General features: G+C 48.4%; 1 protein-coding gene across 5 annotated transcripts in view; it reads left to right on the top strand.

The window, feature by feature from the left end:
* The first annotated feature begins 384 nt into the window (after positions 1–384).
* EBF2 (EBF transcription factor 2) overlaps positions 385–18225 on the top strand; it is a 191460-nt gene continuing 173619 nt past the window's right edge. For all 5 annotated transcript variants that reach the window (XM_060300045.1, XM_060300042.1, XM_060300046.1 and 2 more), the window contains exons 1-6: positions 385–636; positions 3069–3225; positions 4281–4344; positions 4617–4672; positions 5194–5267; positions 11362–11430. In XM_060300045.1, the coding sequence (XP_060156028.1) occupies positions 506–636; positions 3069–3225; positions 4281–4344; positions 4617–4672; positions 5194–5267; positions 11362–11430 (551 nt within the window). In that variant the 5' untranslated portion in view covers positions 385–505. The remainder of the gene's footprint in view (positions 637–3068; positions 3226–4280; positions 4345–4616; positions 4673–5193; positions 5268–11361; positions 11431–18225) is intronic.

Genomic DNA, 18225 nt, shown 5'->3' with positions numbered 1-18225 from the left:
CGCAGCCACCGCCTCCTCTCGGCTCCGGGTCTTCCCCTTCCTTTCACAACTGATCCTGTTGGGGATTTTTTTTTTTTCTAAATTGGAGCGGTGGGGAGGAGCAGGGGTGGGGGTGGGGGACCAGGAGGAAGGGGAGAGATTAGGCAGCCATCAATCTCCTCCTGTTTCTCCCAGAACAGGTGATGCTTCAAAATTGTGATCACTTTCTTGAGGCAGCGCTGCCACTGGAAGGATGCGAGAGACCTAGGGCGGAGGGCCTGAGGCGGCAGATCTGAACTTGAGGAGGATATAACCCAAACTTTAACTACATCAGTCCGCACCTCACGCGTGGAAGCAAAGGACGGGTTATCTTTTTAAATTTTTTTTTCACCAGAGAGACTCAAACTTCGGCACTTGATCCCTTTTCCTGGATTGCTTTGGAGGAGACGGTTTGGTGACAACGTTGGGAACAGTGAGGACAGCGTTGTAACTCATTTTTAAAGCGACAGTAGATCAGACTTTTTAAATGTTTGGGATCCAAGATACTTTAGGAAGAGGACCAGCTCTGAAAGAGAAATCGCTGGGCGCCGAGATGGATTCGGTCAGGTCCTGGGTCCGGAATGTCGGCGTGGTGGACGCCAATGTCGCTGCGCAGAGGTAACGAGACGGCTGCACAATGATTATGCTCGCAATCTCTCGCTTGTTCGCTCCCTCTCTCTCACTGTCTTTCTCTGTGTGTGTGTGTGTCACCCCCCTCGCTGCTCGCGCTCGCTCTCTCTCCCCCGCATCTGTCGCCCTGGCCCCGCGCGCTAGGGCTCGCCCTCCGGCAGGCAGATCGCTGCAGTTAGGGGAATACTTATCCCGCAGCCAATACTCGAGTTTCTGAACTGCCTGTATGCCCCACTCCTTCCCCACAGACTACTCTTTGGGAGGAAAAATAACAAAGTAGTATCTGATGCCTCTTAGCTCAGCCCCTAGTTCTGCGAGGCGGGCCCAGCCAGGAGCAGAGCGTGAGGACCGGAGCCGGCAGCGGCGGCCGCTGGAGGAGAGCCGGCTTCCCGGCGACTCCCGGGTTTCGCCCAGCTGCTTACGAGCGCCTCTCCTCCCGCATCTTGCCGGCCGATTCTTGGAGGCCGAGAGCCCAAGGCCAGATGGTGGCTAGAGGAGCAGGAGAGGCCGGAGCGCCTGCCTGGGAAGGCAGAGCGGCCGGGTGCCCTGGGAGGAGGGCAGGCTGGAGGGTACGGGTGCAGAGAGAAAACAGTGGACTAGATGCACAGAGGCGGGGCTGAGGGTAGAGAAGAGACTAAAGAGAAAAGACGAAGGAGTAACAGTAGAAAGAGTCACGGAAGAAAGGAGACGCACCGCAAACGCAGGGATCACAAGCCTCTAGTTTTGCTGGTCCCTGAAGTTGACTTTGTTTGTGAGCATTCTCCTGCTGACGTAGTAAACGCCTTGTCTAGGCTGCCACCCCATGAAGACATTCCGCTTCCCCTCCCTCACCACCACTATTGCGCTGAGGTTTGTGATCTCCACGACCTTGTCTGCGAGAGACAGCCCCCTTACCCCCAAGACTTCTACCCAGCGCTGACGCCTCTCTATCCACTCTCCTGGCCATGCCCCTCGCAGTCCCGACATCACGCAGAGAAATTACTCCTTTCCGGGCCAGGACTCTAGGTGTCCCGGGTAGAGCGAACCGGGCCGCCACCCTTGGAGGAGAGGAAGCAAAAGTCGCATCGCTTAGGAGACCGGGGCAGGCGGCGGCTCCCTCCCTCCTGCCCGAGCCCGGGGGGCGCCAGTGTCCTTCAGCAGATGGCACGCCGTGGCGGCGGCTTTCCGCGGCCGTCTGGGGACTCGCTGGGCTGCAGGCTGAGGGAAACCAGGCAGCGCCGCAGACCGGTCTCCACGGCGCAGTTCCCTAGCCGAGCTCCTGAAAGACACCTCCCCTACTTTCCTCCTTTCCCAGATCAAGTAATTGTTAAAGTTGGAACAGGCTGTCCGTTGGGGGAGTCTAGTCAAAATTTTACACCCTTCAAAAGAGGGAGAGTGCTCGCGTCCTGGGGCAGGACGCCCCGCGACCCCAGCGCCCCGGAGCAGCTCCGTCCATCTGCTTGCTCGCCTGGACCCCGAATCTCCCGTTAAATGTGATCTGGCGGCCAGTTTGTTCCCGGCCGCGACAGGTCGGCAGGGAGGTGTGTGCACATACTCAACACGCTTCAGGGCGCCTGCCGGGTCCTCCAACACGGCTTTCGCGGTCAGCGCGTTTGTCCGGCGCCGCCCAGAGATGCGGCTAGAGCGGGGAGACTCTCGGCCCCAGGCGAGGACGCGCTCTGCCTCAACTTTTCGGCTTCTAGGGCAGGGGTCCTCAGTATTATGTCGCCCGCGGTGGTCCTCGATCACTAGTACTGGTCGAGGGGGATTCTGCCCTGCCACTGTCTTCCGAAAAGAGCGAGGGAAGCAGGAGGTGAGGCCTTTCCCTGTAGGACCGAGACTTGGCCTCTGGGCTTCCCATCCGCCCCCAGGGGGTTCTCTCCCACCGCCTCTCCGAGATAGCTTGGGGGGTGGTGCGTTGTGGGCAGTAGTGCCAGGACAGGTCACTCCAATGAAGATGAAGGAAAAGGGTCACTTGTTCAAAAATAACGAGGCGCTTAGTCCCCTACCCCTCGGGCCCAGCTCCGAATCCTGACCCGGTCGGCGGCGGGAAGAGGAAGAAGATTGGGGCAGCACAACGACAAGACTTGGGCCGCCGTCTCGGGGGAACCCTCCGGGCTTCGGCCTGCAGTCGCGATTCCTTGGTCTCCACTAAAGGCCGGACATTGAGCTACTGGGCATGAGATGCCCGGAGGCTGGAACGGCTGGCGGTGGCAAAGTCCAGAGTCGTGGGCCCTGCTACCCGACCCCCGTGGCCACTGTGACTCCTCTAAGGAGTCCCTGCTTCTTAATCCTAATAGAAAAAAGTGCCCGAGGGGTTCAGAAGCCTGGACCGGGACATGGACCCTTGACCCTCTGAGATGTTGCGTGGGCGCGTTGGTAACTTCGTGTCTTTCTCTCCTTCCCCGTGTCTGGTGTCCCCCGTGTCTCTTCGTGCGCAGCGGAGTAGCCCTGTCCCGGGCCCACTTTGAGAAACAGCCTCCTTCCAACTTGAGGAAATCCAACTTCTTTCACTTCGTCCTGGCGCTCTACGACAGGCAGGGGCAGCCGGTGGAGATAGAGCGCACCGCCTTCGTAGACTTTGTGGAGAACGACAAAGTAAGCGGAGGTCCCCCTCTTCCCCTCGCGGCCTAATAACTACCTCCTTGCAAAGCACTAAAGATCCCATCTGTCACTCCCGACACTTTTCCGCTCACATCAGCAGGGATGATAAATCGAGGCTTCTCACCCCTAGCCCTTAAATCAGTCGATTTCCCCGCAGCTTCTCCCGCCGGCAACTCTCCGCCCGCACCTCCCGCTGCAGCAGCGCTTGTGGCTCTGCGCACCCGGCTTCTGGATCATTAGCAGAGCCTGGGCACGGACTGACGGCGGAACAAAGTCCTTCCAACTAGAGCATAGTTTAAACGTATACTCAAAGCCGCCAGTGCCCTTCTCCGGGTTATTTATTATTATTATTATTTTGCACCTGCCAGCGCGGCAGGGTGGGTTACATAGGTACAAGGTTGAAACCCATAGCCCAGCCTTGCCCCTCCACCCCCAGCCTTCTCTTCCACTCTGGTTCCCAAGGCAGTGCCTGCCCCTGCCCAGGCCCCGGTATGGGCGCTGGATTTTATCTCAAACGAAGGTGATGTGGGAGGAAAGGAAAGTCTCTTGCTCTCTGGGCCTCCGTCTCTTCAGCTGCACCGTTCAAGCTTTGGAGCCGGCTCTGCCCAAGGTTCTTCTTGAACCCGGACCTGGGTCCCTGAGCTAGCGGCTCCAAGGCTGCGGTCCTGGTGGGACAGGGCCAAATGCTGCTCTTCCAAGTGACAGGTCCCTTCACCTTTCTGCAGGACAGGCAGAACCCGACAGGTTGGGTGGAGCCTGTTTAAAGGCAGCCTGGACATAGTGTCCGGTGGCCCCAGCTCCGGAGTCGCGCTTCTGAGGGCATTTTTAAGGGGGAGGGACAGACGGTTGGAGAGGGTCAAGTGACCGCCAGCCTTGGAAAGTTTTGGAGCTTGGACAGCGGCAGATGCTCCTGCCCTTTGACCCGGACCTGGGCAGGGGGCTGTTCAAAGCTGCCCGGTGACTGGGAGAAAGGCAGTGGGAAGTGGGTTAGGGAAGCCGCCTCTCTCTCCTTTTCGGGGTCCGGAAAGCAAGGGACTCTGTCTTTTCAGGAACAAGGCAACGAGAAGACCAACAATGGCACCCACTACAAGTTACAGCTCCTCTACAGCAACGGTGAGCGCCCTGAGTGCCCGCGGCGCCCGCTTCTTCCTCTTTTCAAGGAAGGCAGTTGACCTTGTCGCGGTCACCGGCAGGCGGGCTCCAGGCCTGGGGAGAGCAGGGCTGCGGGAGGCTCGCTCAGGGCCGGGGGCGGGGGCGGGCGGGTGGTGTTTGCCCCCAGGACGGCTCCGCCTGCGCTTGGGCCCGGGCCCCACGGCGGGACAGGTTTGGGATGCCCGGGCGGGGCTCCGCGGCCCTCACCTCGCGCCCTCCTGCCTCCCCGGCAGGTGTCCGCACGGAGCAGGACCTGTACGTAAGGCTCATCGACTCGGTCACCAAGCAGGTGAGCCCGGCTGTCCCCTCCTCTCGCGGGGGTGGGGGGTGGGGCCCTCCGTCCTGCCCCCTCCCCCCTCTGGCCTGTGTCTGACCTCCCCCTACCCTCCGCGATTTCCTGGGTCAGTCTTCACAGCCCCTCCACAGAAACCCACACTTTGTCTGCTCTGGAAAAATAAATGTTCCCTCTCACTCCCCAATTGTCCTGTCTTTCTGGCTGGGGAGACTCTGGAGATGGGAGTAGGTGAGCAAAGGGATGAAGAGGGGAAACAATTATTGGGAGATTCAGTCCCCCCCCCCCCCCAAATATTCCCTTTTGCAAGAAATAAGTCCTCACCAGGGCAAACTTTTCTCTTACTATTTCGCTCGAGTTAAGCAGGCCACAGCTCAGGTTCTGTGCTGCCAGCGGGCGCTCCCGAGGAAGTAGAGGGCAGAGAGAGGAAACCTGATTTTGTGCTTGCTCTTAAGTCCCCTTTTCTTTGTCCCTCCACTCCCTCGTATCTCCCCACCCTGCCCCCGCCTCCTTCGCAGCCCATAGCTTACGAGGGACAAAATAAGAATCCGGAAATGTGCCGAGTTCTCCTGACACACGAAGTGATGTGCAGGTAAGAGCCGTGTTTTCCTGCAGGCTTTGCCGGAGCGCGGGGCAGGTGAGCTGCGCCCGGCGCGCTGGCTCGCATGCGTCTCGGGCGCTGACCTTCGCGAGCGCTGGCGCGCGGAGCGGGCGGCCTCGCTCGGGCTTGCCTCCTTAAAAGACAAATTCTAAGAGCAAATCTGTTGGGAGTCGAACAGGAAACCCAGAACCGCTCAGGATTCCACCCCCAGGCGTCTCAGGAGTTTCCTGTGCTCCGTGGAAGGTCCGCTGTCCAGCGGTCGGCGGCAGCGCGGGGAGGGGCTGGGCAGCCGCGGGTCAAGTTTGGGATCGGGGGCTTTCCCTGAGTCGGTCGCGGTCCTAGGCCCGCCGGTCCGACCCGCTAGGGGTAGATGCACAGGAGGGGCCACTTGTGGAGTTACCAAGTCAAGGTCCTGGAACGACTGGCAGTTTGGGCGGGCGACCACCGCAGGGGATGGAACGGCCCGCTTTGGGGGCGCTACCCCTTGCCCCCCAGCTGAGGCACCTGTCTGTGCCGCAGAAGCGTTTTCTTCCTCCAGGGAAGTTGCTTTTCCTAGATTTCCCGAGCCACGGGAGTTTCTTAGGTCAGGAGGAACTACCGGCTAGAAAGACCAGTCGGGTTCGCCACCTGTGGATGGGAGGAAGTGGGGGAGAGGACCCCAACCGGGGAGGTACGAGGTCTGGAGCAACAGCTGGATTCTGAGGGCCAAGTTGTGAAAGGTGCAGTCTAAGTCGAATTCCTGCACCTTTTCCCATCTTCTCTTCTGAGACCCATCCATTTCGAGTCCTTTCTTCTGCTGGAGCAGAAGAAAATTAAAAAAAAAAAATTAACCCGTACATTTATTCATTCTTTCAATAAATGTTTATTGAGTGTCTGATACGTGCTGGTTATGGGGGAATCCCACAGCAAAGGAGAAAAGCTATAGAAAGGAAACTCTGGGAAGAGGTGGTTATTTTATTATAAAAATTTAAATGCTATTCCATGCACGTTTTTCTTCCTCCAAAATCTCTGATTGGAGAGAAAGCCTCAATTCTTCCTTACTCCACTGTTGCTTCAGTGAATGTCTTCCAACTCCAGACTTTGGGTAATTGCAGGCAGTCTGATTTAGTTTGGACTGTTTTATGGGCAGCTCCCGGCAGCCCCGTCTCCCTCCTCATGCAGTCAGGAAGAAACCATAACAATCAGACATGTTTGTTTTGGTTTTGACCAAGTATTAGAAAAACAAACTTTGCCAACTGCAAAGTTCAACTCTGCCAGTGGCCTCAGCTGAGGGGACTCGAGGCTTCCTCTCCTGAGTAGCTGGGTGAGGTGTGGGACAATGGGGTAAGCAAATGGCTACACCGTTATCCCAGGGCCCCTTGATAAGTACATTCAGAAAGAAAATACAATTCCAAGATGAACTTGCATGTAGTACCTAGGTTAAATAGAACACTTTTATTTGGTTGGCTAAGTGAAAGGCAGGTTTGTTTTTTTAAATTCTTCTTTCTACTTTTAAATGTCTTTGTTTGGAGAGATTATCTTCTTAAAAGAAAAGAAAACGAAACCTAAATCTGGCCCATTGTCTGACGAATTATACCTATCACTTTAAATAATACTTGCATGCCCTATCCAGCTGTAGTTAAGGCTGACATTTTTATTTTTTAAGCCCAATCAAATCCTCCTCATTTTATGCTGTTTAAGTAGCAGCATCAATTTTTAAAGCCTCTAGTTTAGTCTGCATTAGTAATACAATATAAAAATTTAATGTACTGTAACTTTTCTGCATTTGAGATGTGGGAAGACGCTCTGCTATTTTCTTCCCAAACTAGAATTTAAAACAAATATTAACTGTGGGTAAATAAATGATCCATGGGATGGGTACTGTGTCTGTAGTGTGTGTGTATGTGTGTGTGTGTGTGTGTGTGTGTGTGTGTGTGTGTGTGTTTTGGGGGATGAGCTGGGGTGATGCAAGTATTGGATGCATCTAAAAGGGAAGTTCCCATTCAATCTGTCAGTCAGAGCTGGTTGACTTTTTTCAGGGAAAAAAGTTCCTTCTCTCACATTTTAAGAGTCAGTTATCACAGTCAGTGATTAAGGGATGAATCAGATGCTCTGTTTCTCAGTGGGTATTGCACACACTTAGTTTCATTTGCAAGGTGTTCTTGGGCATACCTGGGAATTTTCCTGAATGGTTTTGTGTTCTGTAATCTTTAGTAAAAAAAAAAAAAAAGCTCATAAACTGGTGTTTAGCTTTTAGGCGGCAACAAAATAAATCTCTTTTAGGTATAACTTTTCTCTCCTTTCCCCAATGGTCTCCTCTCCCCTCGTCCCTGCTTTAGTTCATTTTGCCGTTTATTAGCAAGGAGAAGTCTAGTTGTTATGTCGCTGCCAGCCACCCCTGTGCCCTCAATGCTCAGAGGGTTAAAAGATATTATAATTTGAACAGAAGTCGTCTCAAGGCCTACAGCTGGCTAATAACAGAGTTGTATTGAGCGCGAGCAAACCCCACAGCTGTGACTTTTCGCCACAAGGCGCAGGCTAGACGGGGCCCTAATCAGATGGGCCAGCCGGGCAGTGAGGCCAGTGTCTTTATCGGCCAGATGGTGTGAATTTAGACACTTTTGTTATGCAATCGCAGGGAGGAGTTGGGGAGAAGAAAACAAAACAAAAGCCACCATGCTGTGTGCTTATTTGAGTTTGAAATTAGAGACAGATTTTTGAAAGTTGAGGGTTGAATTTTAAAAACGATTTTCGAGGAGAAAGGGCACACTGGCTGGTCTCGAGCAGGAGTTTGGCTGACTGGACACCCTGTGTCCAGGGCTGGGGCTTTTTTCCTTTGCATATCCCCCATCTTGATCCCTTTCTGAAAAGTGCAGGTAAGATTCAGGATTGGGAGAAAATTTCTCATATTTCCCACCTCCCATCCCCAACTGGCTTGCTTTTTTTCTCTTTCCCTCTCCAAAGACCCCCACGAGGAGACAGGGAGGGTGGAAGAGGCCTGTAAGCAAACTGAGAGTATTTCAGGTAAAAGGTTCTCCAAATAAGGACCAGAATAAAATATGTCAAACTAAGCCAAACGAAGAGCTTTCATTTTCATTCATTAGGGAAAAAAGAGTACTTCTGAGCCTCCCCGTGGTAGTTAGGGACACAACCTTAACCTAGTGCCAAATTCAGTTGCCTCTTCTCTTTCTTTGTTTCCCATCTTTTCCTATTTTTTCGTCTTGTTCAGGTTTTAAAAATACTTTCAGACTTGGAGAATGGCTTGATAGAAAATAACCCTAAAAAGCCTTTTCACGAAAGTAGCTGAACCTGAAGTTGGTCACTCAGGCTTTGTCTCTATAGCAAAGGAAGGGCGATTTGAGCTTATTATCTGAGTAATTCAGGGACCCGGTTCTTCATGTCACCTCCCCACATCCTGATCCCAGAGCGATTGTTTGGGGAATGTGGGTTCATGAATGTCTTCTACTCTCCATTTCCCTTTGCTTATGTTACTATTGCTGGCTTGAGGACGGAATGTCATTTAAGAAATGAAATAAAGAATAACTAGGACATCTTGATGAGACCTTTCTTTTTAAAATAGAAAGAAAGAAAGAAAAAAAGAATTAGCTTTGGCTAACCAAGAGAAATTTTACGAAGAGCTCAGATGGGGTGAATACAGTCCACTCCTATAATTTTTATTCCTTCACTATTATAGTCCGACAGCCAAGTGTCTGCTACATCTTTTCTGGGTGTGAAAGTTAGAGATTATACTTAAATATGTTACTGTTCGAAAATGGAAGATTGGGTCCTAAAGTTTCTCTGCATTTTTCTTGGAGTATCATTTCCTTCCCTGAGTTGATTCCCCACATTGTATTACACTGGCACCAGGCTTACATTTTTATCTGTTTTTCTTTTCCTCCAGAGAAAGTCCCCATGGAAAGCAGCTGAATTCAGCTGAGCAATTTTGCAAACTTACTCGGCCTCCTTAGAATCATTCCTTCTCAAGCTAAATAGATTGCCACATCCTGAGAGTGCTCTCTTGTAATTAAATTGTACTTAGAATCGCACACAGATTTGGGTTAGGTTGACATGCTGGTGATGTCAAAGAGGAGTCTAGTTAGAAGGTCTTCAGATAACTAGCATGTATAGGGCTTTTTGAAATTGTCTTGCTAAGAAGAAAGGTTTGCCTGAGTTGCAAAGGTATTATTCTGCTGACTTAAGCAATAGAAACAGGAGAGCGGGGAGACAGGGATGGTGGCGGCAGGAGCAACGGGTGGGGTAGGGAGTTGGGAAGAGAGACAAAGGTTCTGGGAGAGCAGCCGGTCAGAATTTTTATTGGTGTTAATCTTGAGATGGAAATTTTAAAAGTTAAGACCTAATATAATTTCAAACACAAACTTATTTCCGCGTCCCAGTGGCGAACTCTGGTATTTAAAAAACTTGAGACAATTTTTCTTTTACTTCTTACTAACTTGATTGAATGTCTTACAACCTCATTGTGCCCATTGGCTGAAAGGTTTTTTTAGCATCTCTCAAGGATTTTTAACTTTTTGAGAATGGTAGAATCGTTCACTGAATAATCCACACATCCCTGCATGAGAGAGATGGACTTAAAATTTTTAAAAAATATCTGTCTGTTTGTTGGTAATTCTGTAGAGGATCAGAGAGGGCAAGTGCACTGCGCAGAACCAGAGAGCAAATCTAAGACTGGGATGGTGTTAGGCCTTTGGGTCCCTGCTGTCACAGTGACTTTGTCTTTTCCCTAATCTCTCACCACTTTGGAATCGAAGGATGCTCAGGGAATCTCATAACCTGTGCCCTTCTCAAACCTAAAAGAGACTCTGGAGGTAATCTAGTTCAACACTTTAATTTTATAGATAAGCAAGGCAAATCCCAGCGGGGCGAAAGAGATTTGACTAAATCCATGCAACTGGTTAGTGACAAAGTTGGGTTAGACGCCAGAGCCCCGATTCCCACTTTACCGGTCCTTCTATCGTGCTGCATCGATCTTAAACTATACAGAAACTATCACGGGAAGGGCAACACTTACATAAATTTGGTTATTGCTAACATTTATGACACATATTCTCCAACTGGTGTGGATGATAATGCTTTTCTTATAAGCCATGTCAAGGCTACATCCTTCACCAGCTCCTATCCATGGTGGACCACATGTTTGGATGAGCCGAGAGGTATTTAGAAGTCTTGTGGTCCTGACAAGCAGCAGACAGGCAACACAGGGATGTGATTTTCCAGTGCTTCCAGCCACCCAGCCTCCCTTGCCCTTTTCATATTTGTTCTCTTTAGGTCCTACGGAGCCCTTCCCATCTGTTGTATTTGCTCTAGGGCCCCCTCTTTCTCTCTTCCTCTCAGATGATTCCGTAAGCATTTCGCGGGTATCTACCTGAAACCCAGCACTTTGCCAGTGGAAGTCTTGGGACGCAGAGTTTGCAGGATGGGGCTTCTGTGCCGAGTCCCATTTCTGTTCTGGACTTGTTGAAAATTATTGGAGATATCACTTTACATCTCTCTGCCTCATTTTTTCCCCTATTTGACAAGGCACACCATAGTTCCTGTCTTCTTTCTTCATCTTTAGAAAATAATGGAAATGAATGAATGAATAAATGGTTACAAAGTACACTGAGTTCTCTGAAGAAAGATATTATATAACTAAGGTTTATAGTAATCCAGGCAGCTACTTGGGGTCTTTTTCATACATTTTCCTCTCCCCTGTTCCTTCAAGTATTTGTTAAGACACAAAGATCTAAAAATATATGATAAGAAATACAATAATAAAATCATTCATCACGGAGCTGGAGGTGACGTTCTGGATCTTAAAATCCAATTGTCCATCATTCAAATTATAAATATAGCTCTCAGAAAAGTTGTGATTTTCTGAGAATGATCCAGTTTATAAGTCGTAGAGGCAGAATTTGAATGAAGAGTCTGGGTTTCAAGTTTAGCGTTGCTTTCGAACATGGCCATACATTCATGCTTAAGCAGCTGATAGTTGAGCAGTTCCCTAGGACGTACCCGTTTTTGTGAATGTTCTTACATTGTATGCTCATTGTGTTTTCTTGATTTTAACGCATTTCTCTTACTCTTTTGGCCCCTCCCCAATCTACAGTCGATGTTGCGAAAAGAAAAGTTGTGGCAACCGAAATGAGACTCCTTCAGACCCTGTCATCATCGACAGGTAGGGGGAAAAAGTGATTTAAAAAAAACTGTTTCTGGTTTCTTTCCTTTAGAATCTCAACTCTGAGTGTGGATCACTGGGCTTTGCCGTAAGGTTGGTTTCATTTTATCTTCAAGGCTTGGAGCTGGTCCAACATGTGTTTTCTTGTTTTGGTTGGCCTTTCTTGGAAGAAGTCAGAACCTTCCTTTTTGAACATATGTCTCTAAATCTATGATGGGATTATTTTCCAGGTGCACTGACTTAAGCCTAATAAGACGTGTGTGGATGGTAAAAGATGGTAAAGGATGACATCTCTCCCATCTGGCAGGATAGGGTCTCAATCAGTTTCCTAGAAGAGGCAGTATATCCCAAGTTACGCAGTAACTTTCTTATCATTCTCCGTGATTGTGCTGTTGGGCTTGAAGACTGTCAAATTAGATTATGGTTTAGAGGATGATGACAAGCTCTCTGTTGCACTGAGGGAGATTCCTTTCTACCATAGAGGGTTGCATTCTGGGTTCTATGTTTTGTTCAGAGTGGGAAAGATTCTTTGGGACAAGATGCTAATTCATTGAAATGTGATTTCGGCATCCTCAGCTGTATGTTTTTGTGATTGGAAACAGAACTTACAAACCAATGAAGGAATACCAATTTAACTTCCAGCAATCATGTAATTTTTAAGAAATCCCATATTCCCACCCCTAATTTTTTTTTCTTTCGTTAAAAAACAGAATAATTCCCTCTTGCTTCTTTCTCTGGGTTTTTGTGTTTCTAGACAGGTCCTGAAATGGATTGGAGAGACCACAGTCTCCAAAGTTGTTATTCCAATATTCCAATGAATTCTCAGTTGGGAGAATGGAACCTCTGGCATTCTTCCCAGAAAGTCAGCCTGCTTTCTTCGTGGAAAGTATAGCATAACCCTAGGAATGAAGAGGCTGGAATTCTGATCCTGTCCTAGCTTCTGACCTTGGACAAAGCACTCAACATCTCTGTTCAATAGTATCATGAAGGGTATACCTGGAGGGTATGGCCTGTTGCTGTAGGTTTCAGAAGGTAGCTAAAATATCCATGGCAGTTTTGCAGTATTCTCGGAGATCTTTGCAGGATGATGATAGACAAATAGAGAATGTTTGCTGGATGTATATGCTGCCGGTCTTAGGGGGTTCAGGTGACATCAATTTACGGAGCTCTGGAATTTTTTTAGTTTTTCTGAAAGCGCACAGAAGCTTAAAATTAATGAGTTGTAAGAACTCTTGGGGGCCAGCTGTCTTTCTCACTTGATCGGTGAAAACACTGAACTCGGGAACAGTGACACGACTTGCCCGCGGTTGCCCAGCTGGTTGGAGCAGAGTTGGCCCTAGAACACAGCTGTCCTTACTTCTGGCCTGTGATCCTCTCACTGCCACAAACTTTTCCTCCCAGCACTCTCTGTCCCAATTTATGTGATCACACTTGACATGATTTCCCAACTTCCTAGGATGCACTTGGATCCCCTGGGGAATATGGAGCCCATGAGGGCAGCCTAGACACGGAGGCCGTCCTTTCCAGCGTGTCCACTGAGCTCACTAATCTTCATCTAGTCTTTTTTTTTTTTAAACTCACTTTAGCTCCTCTTTCAAGAGGGTACTCTAACCTCATGGTTGTTACATCTTTTCCTGTAATCAACAACCCATAAACCAGCTGTAGAAATGTTTACAAACCCGTAAATGCTCACCTGCACCTCACATCTCATAAGCACACATCCTGAAGGCTCTGCACCTAGTAGCAGTTCTTTCTCTCAGAAACTATGTAGAACCTGAACTCGGGGAGAGAGCCGAACATGCTATACGTAATACACACGTTCATGTACGTAGGTTTTCGGCATCTATGGAGAGGAAAGATTCTCAGGTTGTGTACCTTCATTGTTTGTGCTAGAATGCTTTAAATTCTTCTGGGAAGGTGGAAATTGTACTTTAGCTGCGTCTTAAGGAGCTTTATGTGACCGTGGCATTTATTTTTACTAGCCTGTGCACCATAAAACAGCCCAGCGATGTCTCTGCATCACTTGAAATATGTGTTACTTCCGAAATGTTGTGCATCTGCACATGGAAACATACATACCAAAGGGTGCTATAAATTGACCCGGATCAAATTTTTAGAGAACTCATCTTATTATAAACAGAGGCGTTGGTTCGGCTTCCTCGTTGTAGGGATCTTGTTTGAAGACACTGCTTGTTTCTTCACCGGAATCTTGCTTCTTGCTCCTGTCTTTTGGGCATTCCTTTGCCTTCTTCCCTTCATGTGTGGAAGGGAAAGGGGATTGAAGGCAGGGTTCCATTTGCCGGAGGTGGGATGGGTGTGTTGTGTCCTCCAGGGCTTGAGCGGTGCCTCTGGTCCCTGGGTTCAACACCTGCCGGCTTAGAGATGTTGAGATGACCCATGAGCACCAAACGGGTGCTAAGTAGTCTGTTTTGGATTTCCTCTGAGTAAATATGTAACTCTCTTCTTTGCCCTTGTTCCTATAACGCCAACTAATTATCTCCTCCCCCTACTCGCTCCATCTAACCAGATGCAGTTAATTTACACTGTCTCTCTTTGAGTTTTCTCACGCAATAGGCATGTTCCACTCTGGCTCCAGGGAAGCCTGTTTATTCCCTTGGAATTGTGTATGTCCGGGGGAGGGGAAGGGGCGGATCAAAAGTGGTTCCCAAATATTCACCGCCAGGGATCCCTCTTATTTTTTCCTTTGGTGAGCCAGGTTCTGCAAGATTTTGCCTGCCAAGCTGCAATTAACAAGTAATAATCCAGCTGTAATTTCATTTTTATTAACTGAAGACGTACAACAGAATGGGAAGGAAAAAAATCTCATTCCAGAAATGCCCTTGATCTCGGGACTTCCCTGGCGGTCAGGATGGTTAAGGCTCTGCGCTTCCACTGCAGGGGGCAGGGGTTCGATCCCTGGTTGGGGAACTGAACTAAGATCCCACACGCCACACGCCGCAGCCAAAAAAGAGAGAAATAATTGAAAACTAAAAAAAAAGAAATGCCCTTGACCTCATCAATGACCAGTCAGAGTTTCTGATCTGGGCCAGAACCACCAGTGTTACCACACTAACTTGACGGACTGCCAGCTTAAACACGAAGCAACTTGACTTTTCATTTAGCCCACGTGGCCATGTCTTGGGCAGACATTCCATCGCCAATAGGCTGTTTGAAATATGAAAAAGAGCTTTCACAACCTCGTGGACCCTTAATTGAAAATCACTGGATTGTACAATAGGGCGTCCCATCAGAGACTGAGTTCTCCATTTCCTAAGACTTAGCCCCAGACTGGGAATATTTTTTCCCCGTCTAAATGACTCCCTGCCTTAATCTCTCTAGAAACATAAATTTAACTTTTATTTTCAATTGTCTTTTCGGCATGCTTTTGTGAATTCTTGGGCAGCCACACCCCTCTCCAAAAACCCAGGCCAACACACAGCCCAGCAGGACTTGCTGCTGAATCAGGGGCCTCCAGCAGAGCCTTCCTTCTGTGCAGAGATGCGCGCCCAGAGCGGCAGTAGGGTTTATTCATCTTGAGTGTAAAAATTCAAAGTTCCTACCTGAAGAAAACTCAACAAAACAGAACAGAACAAAAGCAACAATGAAAACATAATCCATACCGAGGTCTTCAGCCTACACCTTGTGCATAAAGACCTCTGTGTGGTAAATAAAAATAAAAGGGCTCGGGGCTTCCCTGGTGGCGCAGTGGTTGAGAGTCCGCCTGCCGATGCAGGGGACGCGGGTTCGTGCCCCGGTCCGGGAGGATCCCACATGCCGCGGAGCGGCTGGGCCCGTGAGCCATGGCCGCTGGGCCTGCGCGTCCGGAGCCTGTGCTCCGCAACGGGAGAGGCCACAGCAGTGAGAGGCCCGCGTACCGAAAAAATAAATAAATAAAAATAAAAGGGCTCAAACGGATTTACGTTGGTGGTTTCAGAAGGAAGCCCTAATTCAACCTTGTTTTTCATGGGCTGTGCTTTCTTTAGACTCTCTTTTCTCTCTGAAACTTCTTCTGAACAGCTACCGCATCTCTGGGCTCAGGAGACTTTGGTGGTCCGTGGGAAGAGGATTTTAGGGACAATCTCACAGACTTGGGAGAAGGAAAACGAGTCTTCACCGTTCCTGTTCTTGCAGCCCCATGAAAAGTCAGATGGGAGGAGGGGACAAGAGTTCTTTCTGAATCTTTGTAGGCTGTCCCTGCCCATGTGCACACGAGGATGATATTTTCTGTCAAAGGGCAGTTCCAACCTGTTTCTCACATGCAAAATATCCCAGACTTTTGTCTTCGGATCCTGGACTCCTATATTTATGAGCTCAGCTTCCAGAAGGACTGTTTTAAGTTTCTGTAATTTTTATTTTATTTTTCAAGAAGCCAGACAAGCGTCAGAATGATCTTCATTCAGAAGGTTTACACAGAAATACCTGGTATTTATTTGCCCATAAGGCGTTTTCCTGATATTATCTCTCTTTTAAAAACAAATTTTTTTTCAATTGTGGTAATATATATATAACATAAATTGACTATCTTAAACATTTTTAAGCGTACAGTTTAGAGGTATTAAGTACATTCGCCTTGCTGTGCAACCATCACCAGCATCTGTTTACAGAACTCTTTTCATCCTCCCATATGGAAACTCTCTCCCCATCTCCCCCTCCCCCCAGTTCCTGGCAACCACCATGCTATTGATACTTTCTCTATGAATTTGACTCCTGTAGGTACCTCATATGCTACTGTATTTGTCCTTCTTTGACTGGTTTATTTCACAGCATGATATCCTTAAGTGTCCTTAATGTTGCAACATGTATCAAGATTTCCTTCATTTTTAAGGCAGAATAATATTCCATTGTCTGGTTGTACTACATTTTGTTCTGTTTGTCTGTCAATGGACACATGGGTTGCTTCAACCTTTTGGCTACTGTGAAAAATATTGCCATGAATATGGATGTACAAATATCTCTGCGAGTCTCTGTTTTTAATTCTTTTGGGTATACAGCCAGAAGTGGAACTGCTGGATCACATGGTAGTTCAGAGAACCATCATGCCATGTCCATAGCAGTGATGCCATTTTACATTCCCACCAGCAGTGCGCAAAGGTTCCATTTTCGCCACATCCCAAATTACTTGTTATTTTCTTGTTTAGTTTAGTGGGTTTTTTTTTTTTTATAGTTGCCATCCCAATGAGTATGAGTTTTTTCTTTTTTTAGTGAAGCTTTCTCCTGCTACCATCTTGGAAGGCATCCTCACCTGCTGCTTTCCCCCACTCTGGTCCAGGCTTCTCGTTTGCCCTCCCCCTGCCATCTGGCACATCCTCTTCCTGCTTCTCTCTGCCTCACCAGCTACCTTGTTCTACCAGAGAAGTGTTTGGTTCCTCTTTTGTCTGGACCACACTTCCTATTCCTCTCTCCGTGTATCGCTTAACTCCAGAAAGTGTTATTGGTGGAATGGGAGCTTTCAGAGAATAACTGTGGGTAGTGAAGCCCTTATGGACCTTCCGTGCATGCTAGAGGGTGTGACATTAATCCTGAACACCGGAGTTTTTCTTTTGCTTAATTTATCAAATGAACTCCGTATTGATCTCTTCTTGATTTGTGGTGTAGATTCTGCTTTTAACCCCACTGTCCCTTTCAGCATAGAAGCAGTATTTGGATAGTAGTGAACTGTAGGTCAGATTTATGTCCACAAAGCCCAGTGGATTCTTACCATCCTAGGCCACTCAGGCTGGTTTTCGGTTGTGACCACTCCCTCCCTCTCCCTAGAAATGGACAAATCAGATATATCAGTAGTGACTCCTCCTGAACGAAGAATTCTGTCTCTGAGAAGGATGGATAAGAACAATACTCAACATTTATCTAACATTTAACTGGCACTTATGGTATGCTTGGCACAGTGCTAAGCAATTTGTGCTCACTAACTAATCTTCAACAGTTGAGAAAAGTCTTAATTTTACAGAGGAAGAAATGAGTCTTAAGGAGGTAGTTCACAAAGCCAGCTTCCGTGGTGAAATTGGAGTGTCGTCAGCGGGTGGAAGTTATGGAGAAAAAGGGTTTGGTGTAATAGAAGGAGAAGCTTCCCAGAATTTAGAGCTGTTGAGGAACAGGAAAACCTGGTGAGCATGGTTTGAAGACCTCCTGATGGGAACACTAGAGAGAGGATCGGTTCTCTGGGAAGTGGTGGGCATCGCCGGCCTCTGAAGTATCATTTAACTGTGAGATTGTGCAAGTCACGTGCAACGGTGTGACAGGTTTGACGGAATATCGGTCCCCAGAGAGACAACATGATGTAGCAGGAATGGCCCTGAACTAGGATCAGGACACCTACTTCTGACCCCAGATCGTTCACTAACTAGCTGTCTAATGTCATGGAGGTCATGAGCCGCCTCTCTGAGCCTCAGTTTCCCTATCTGTAAAATGAAGTGCTTTGGATTAATGGGTGAGCTTTACATTACCTTCCAGCTCTAGATTCTCTGCTTGTAGCAGAGGCCCGGGTTTGGGTGTCAGGCATGCTCATTCATCATCCTTGCTCACCAATAATTTACAGGAGCTATTCACATGTGCCTTCTCTGCACAGACTACTGGGCATAGGGGAGCCCAGTGCTGGGAAGAGTCTACAAAATCCTGGCCTTGGGCTTTTTTTTTTTTTTTTTTTAGTGAAAATTCCATTCCCTCGGAGAGGTTTAGATGTTCTCACTAAAAAAACTCAGATTATTTAACCAAAGTGAAAACATCATTCTTTCATGTTCTCCTTCCTTCGTTTTCTAGTAAAACCTTTGCTTGTTTCTTGGCCATGTGGGGGGAGAT

Source organism: Globicephala melas, chromosome 6 (assembly GCF_963455315.2).
Source record: "Globicephala melas chromosome 6, mGloMel1.2, whole genome shotgun sequence".
In the NCBI taxonomy this organism is placed as follows: Eukaryota; Metazoa; Chordata; class Mammalia; order Artiodactyla; family Delphinidae; genus Globicephala; species Globicephala melas.
Note: the sequence above shows the minus strand (reverse complement) of the source record. Positions and strands in the feature narration are given on the sequence as shown.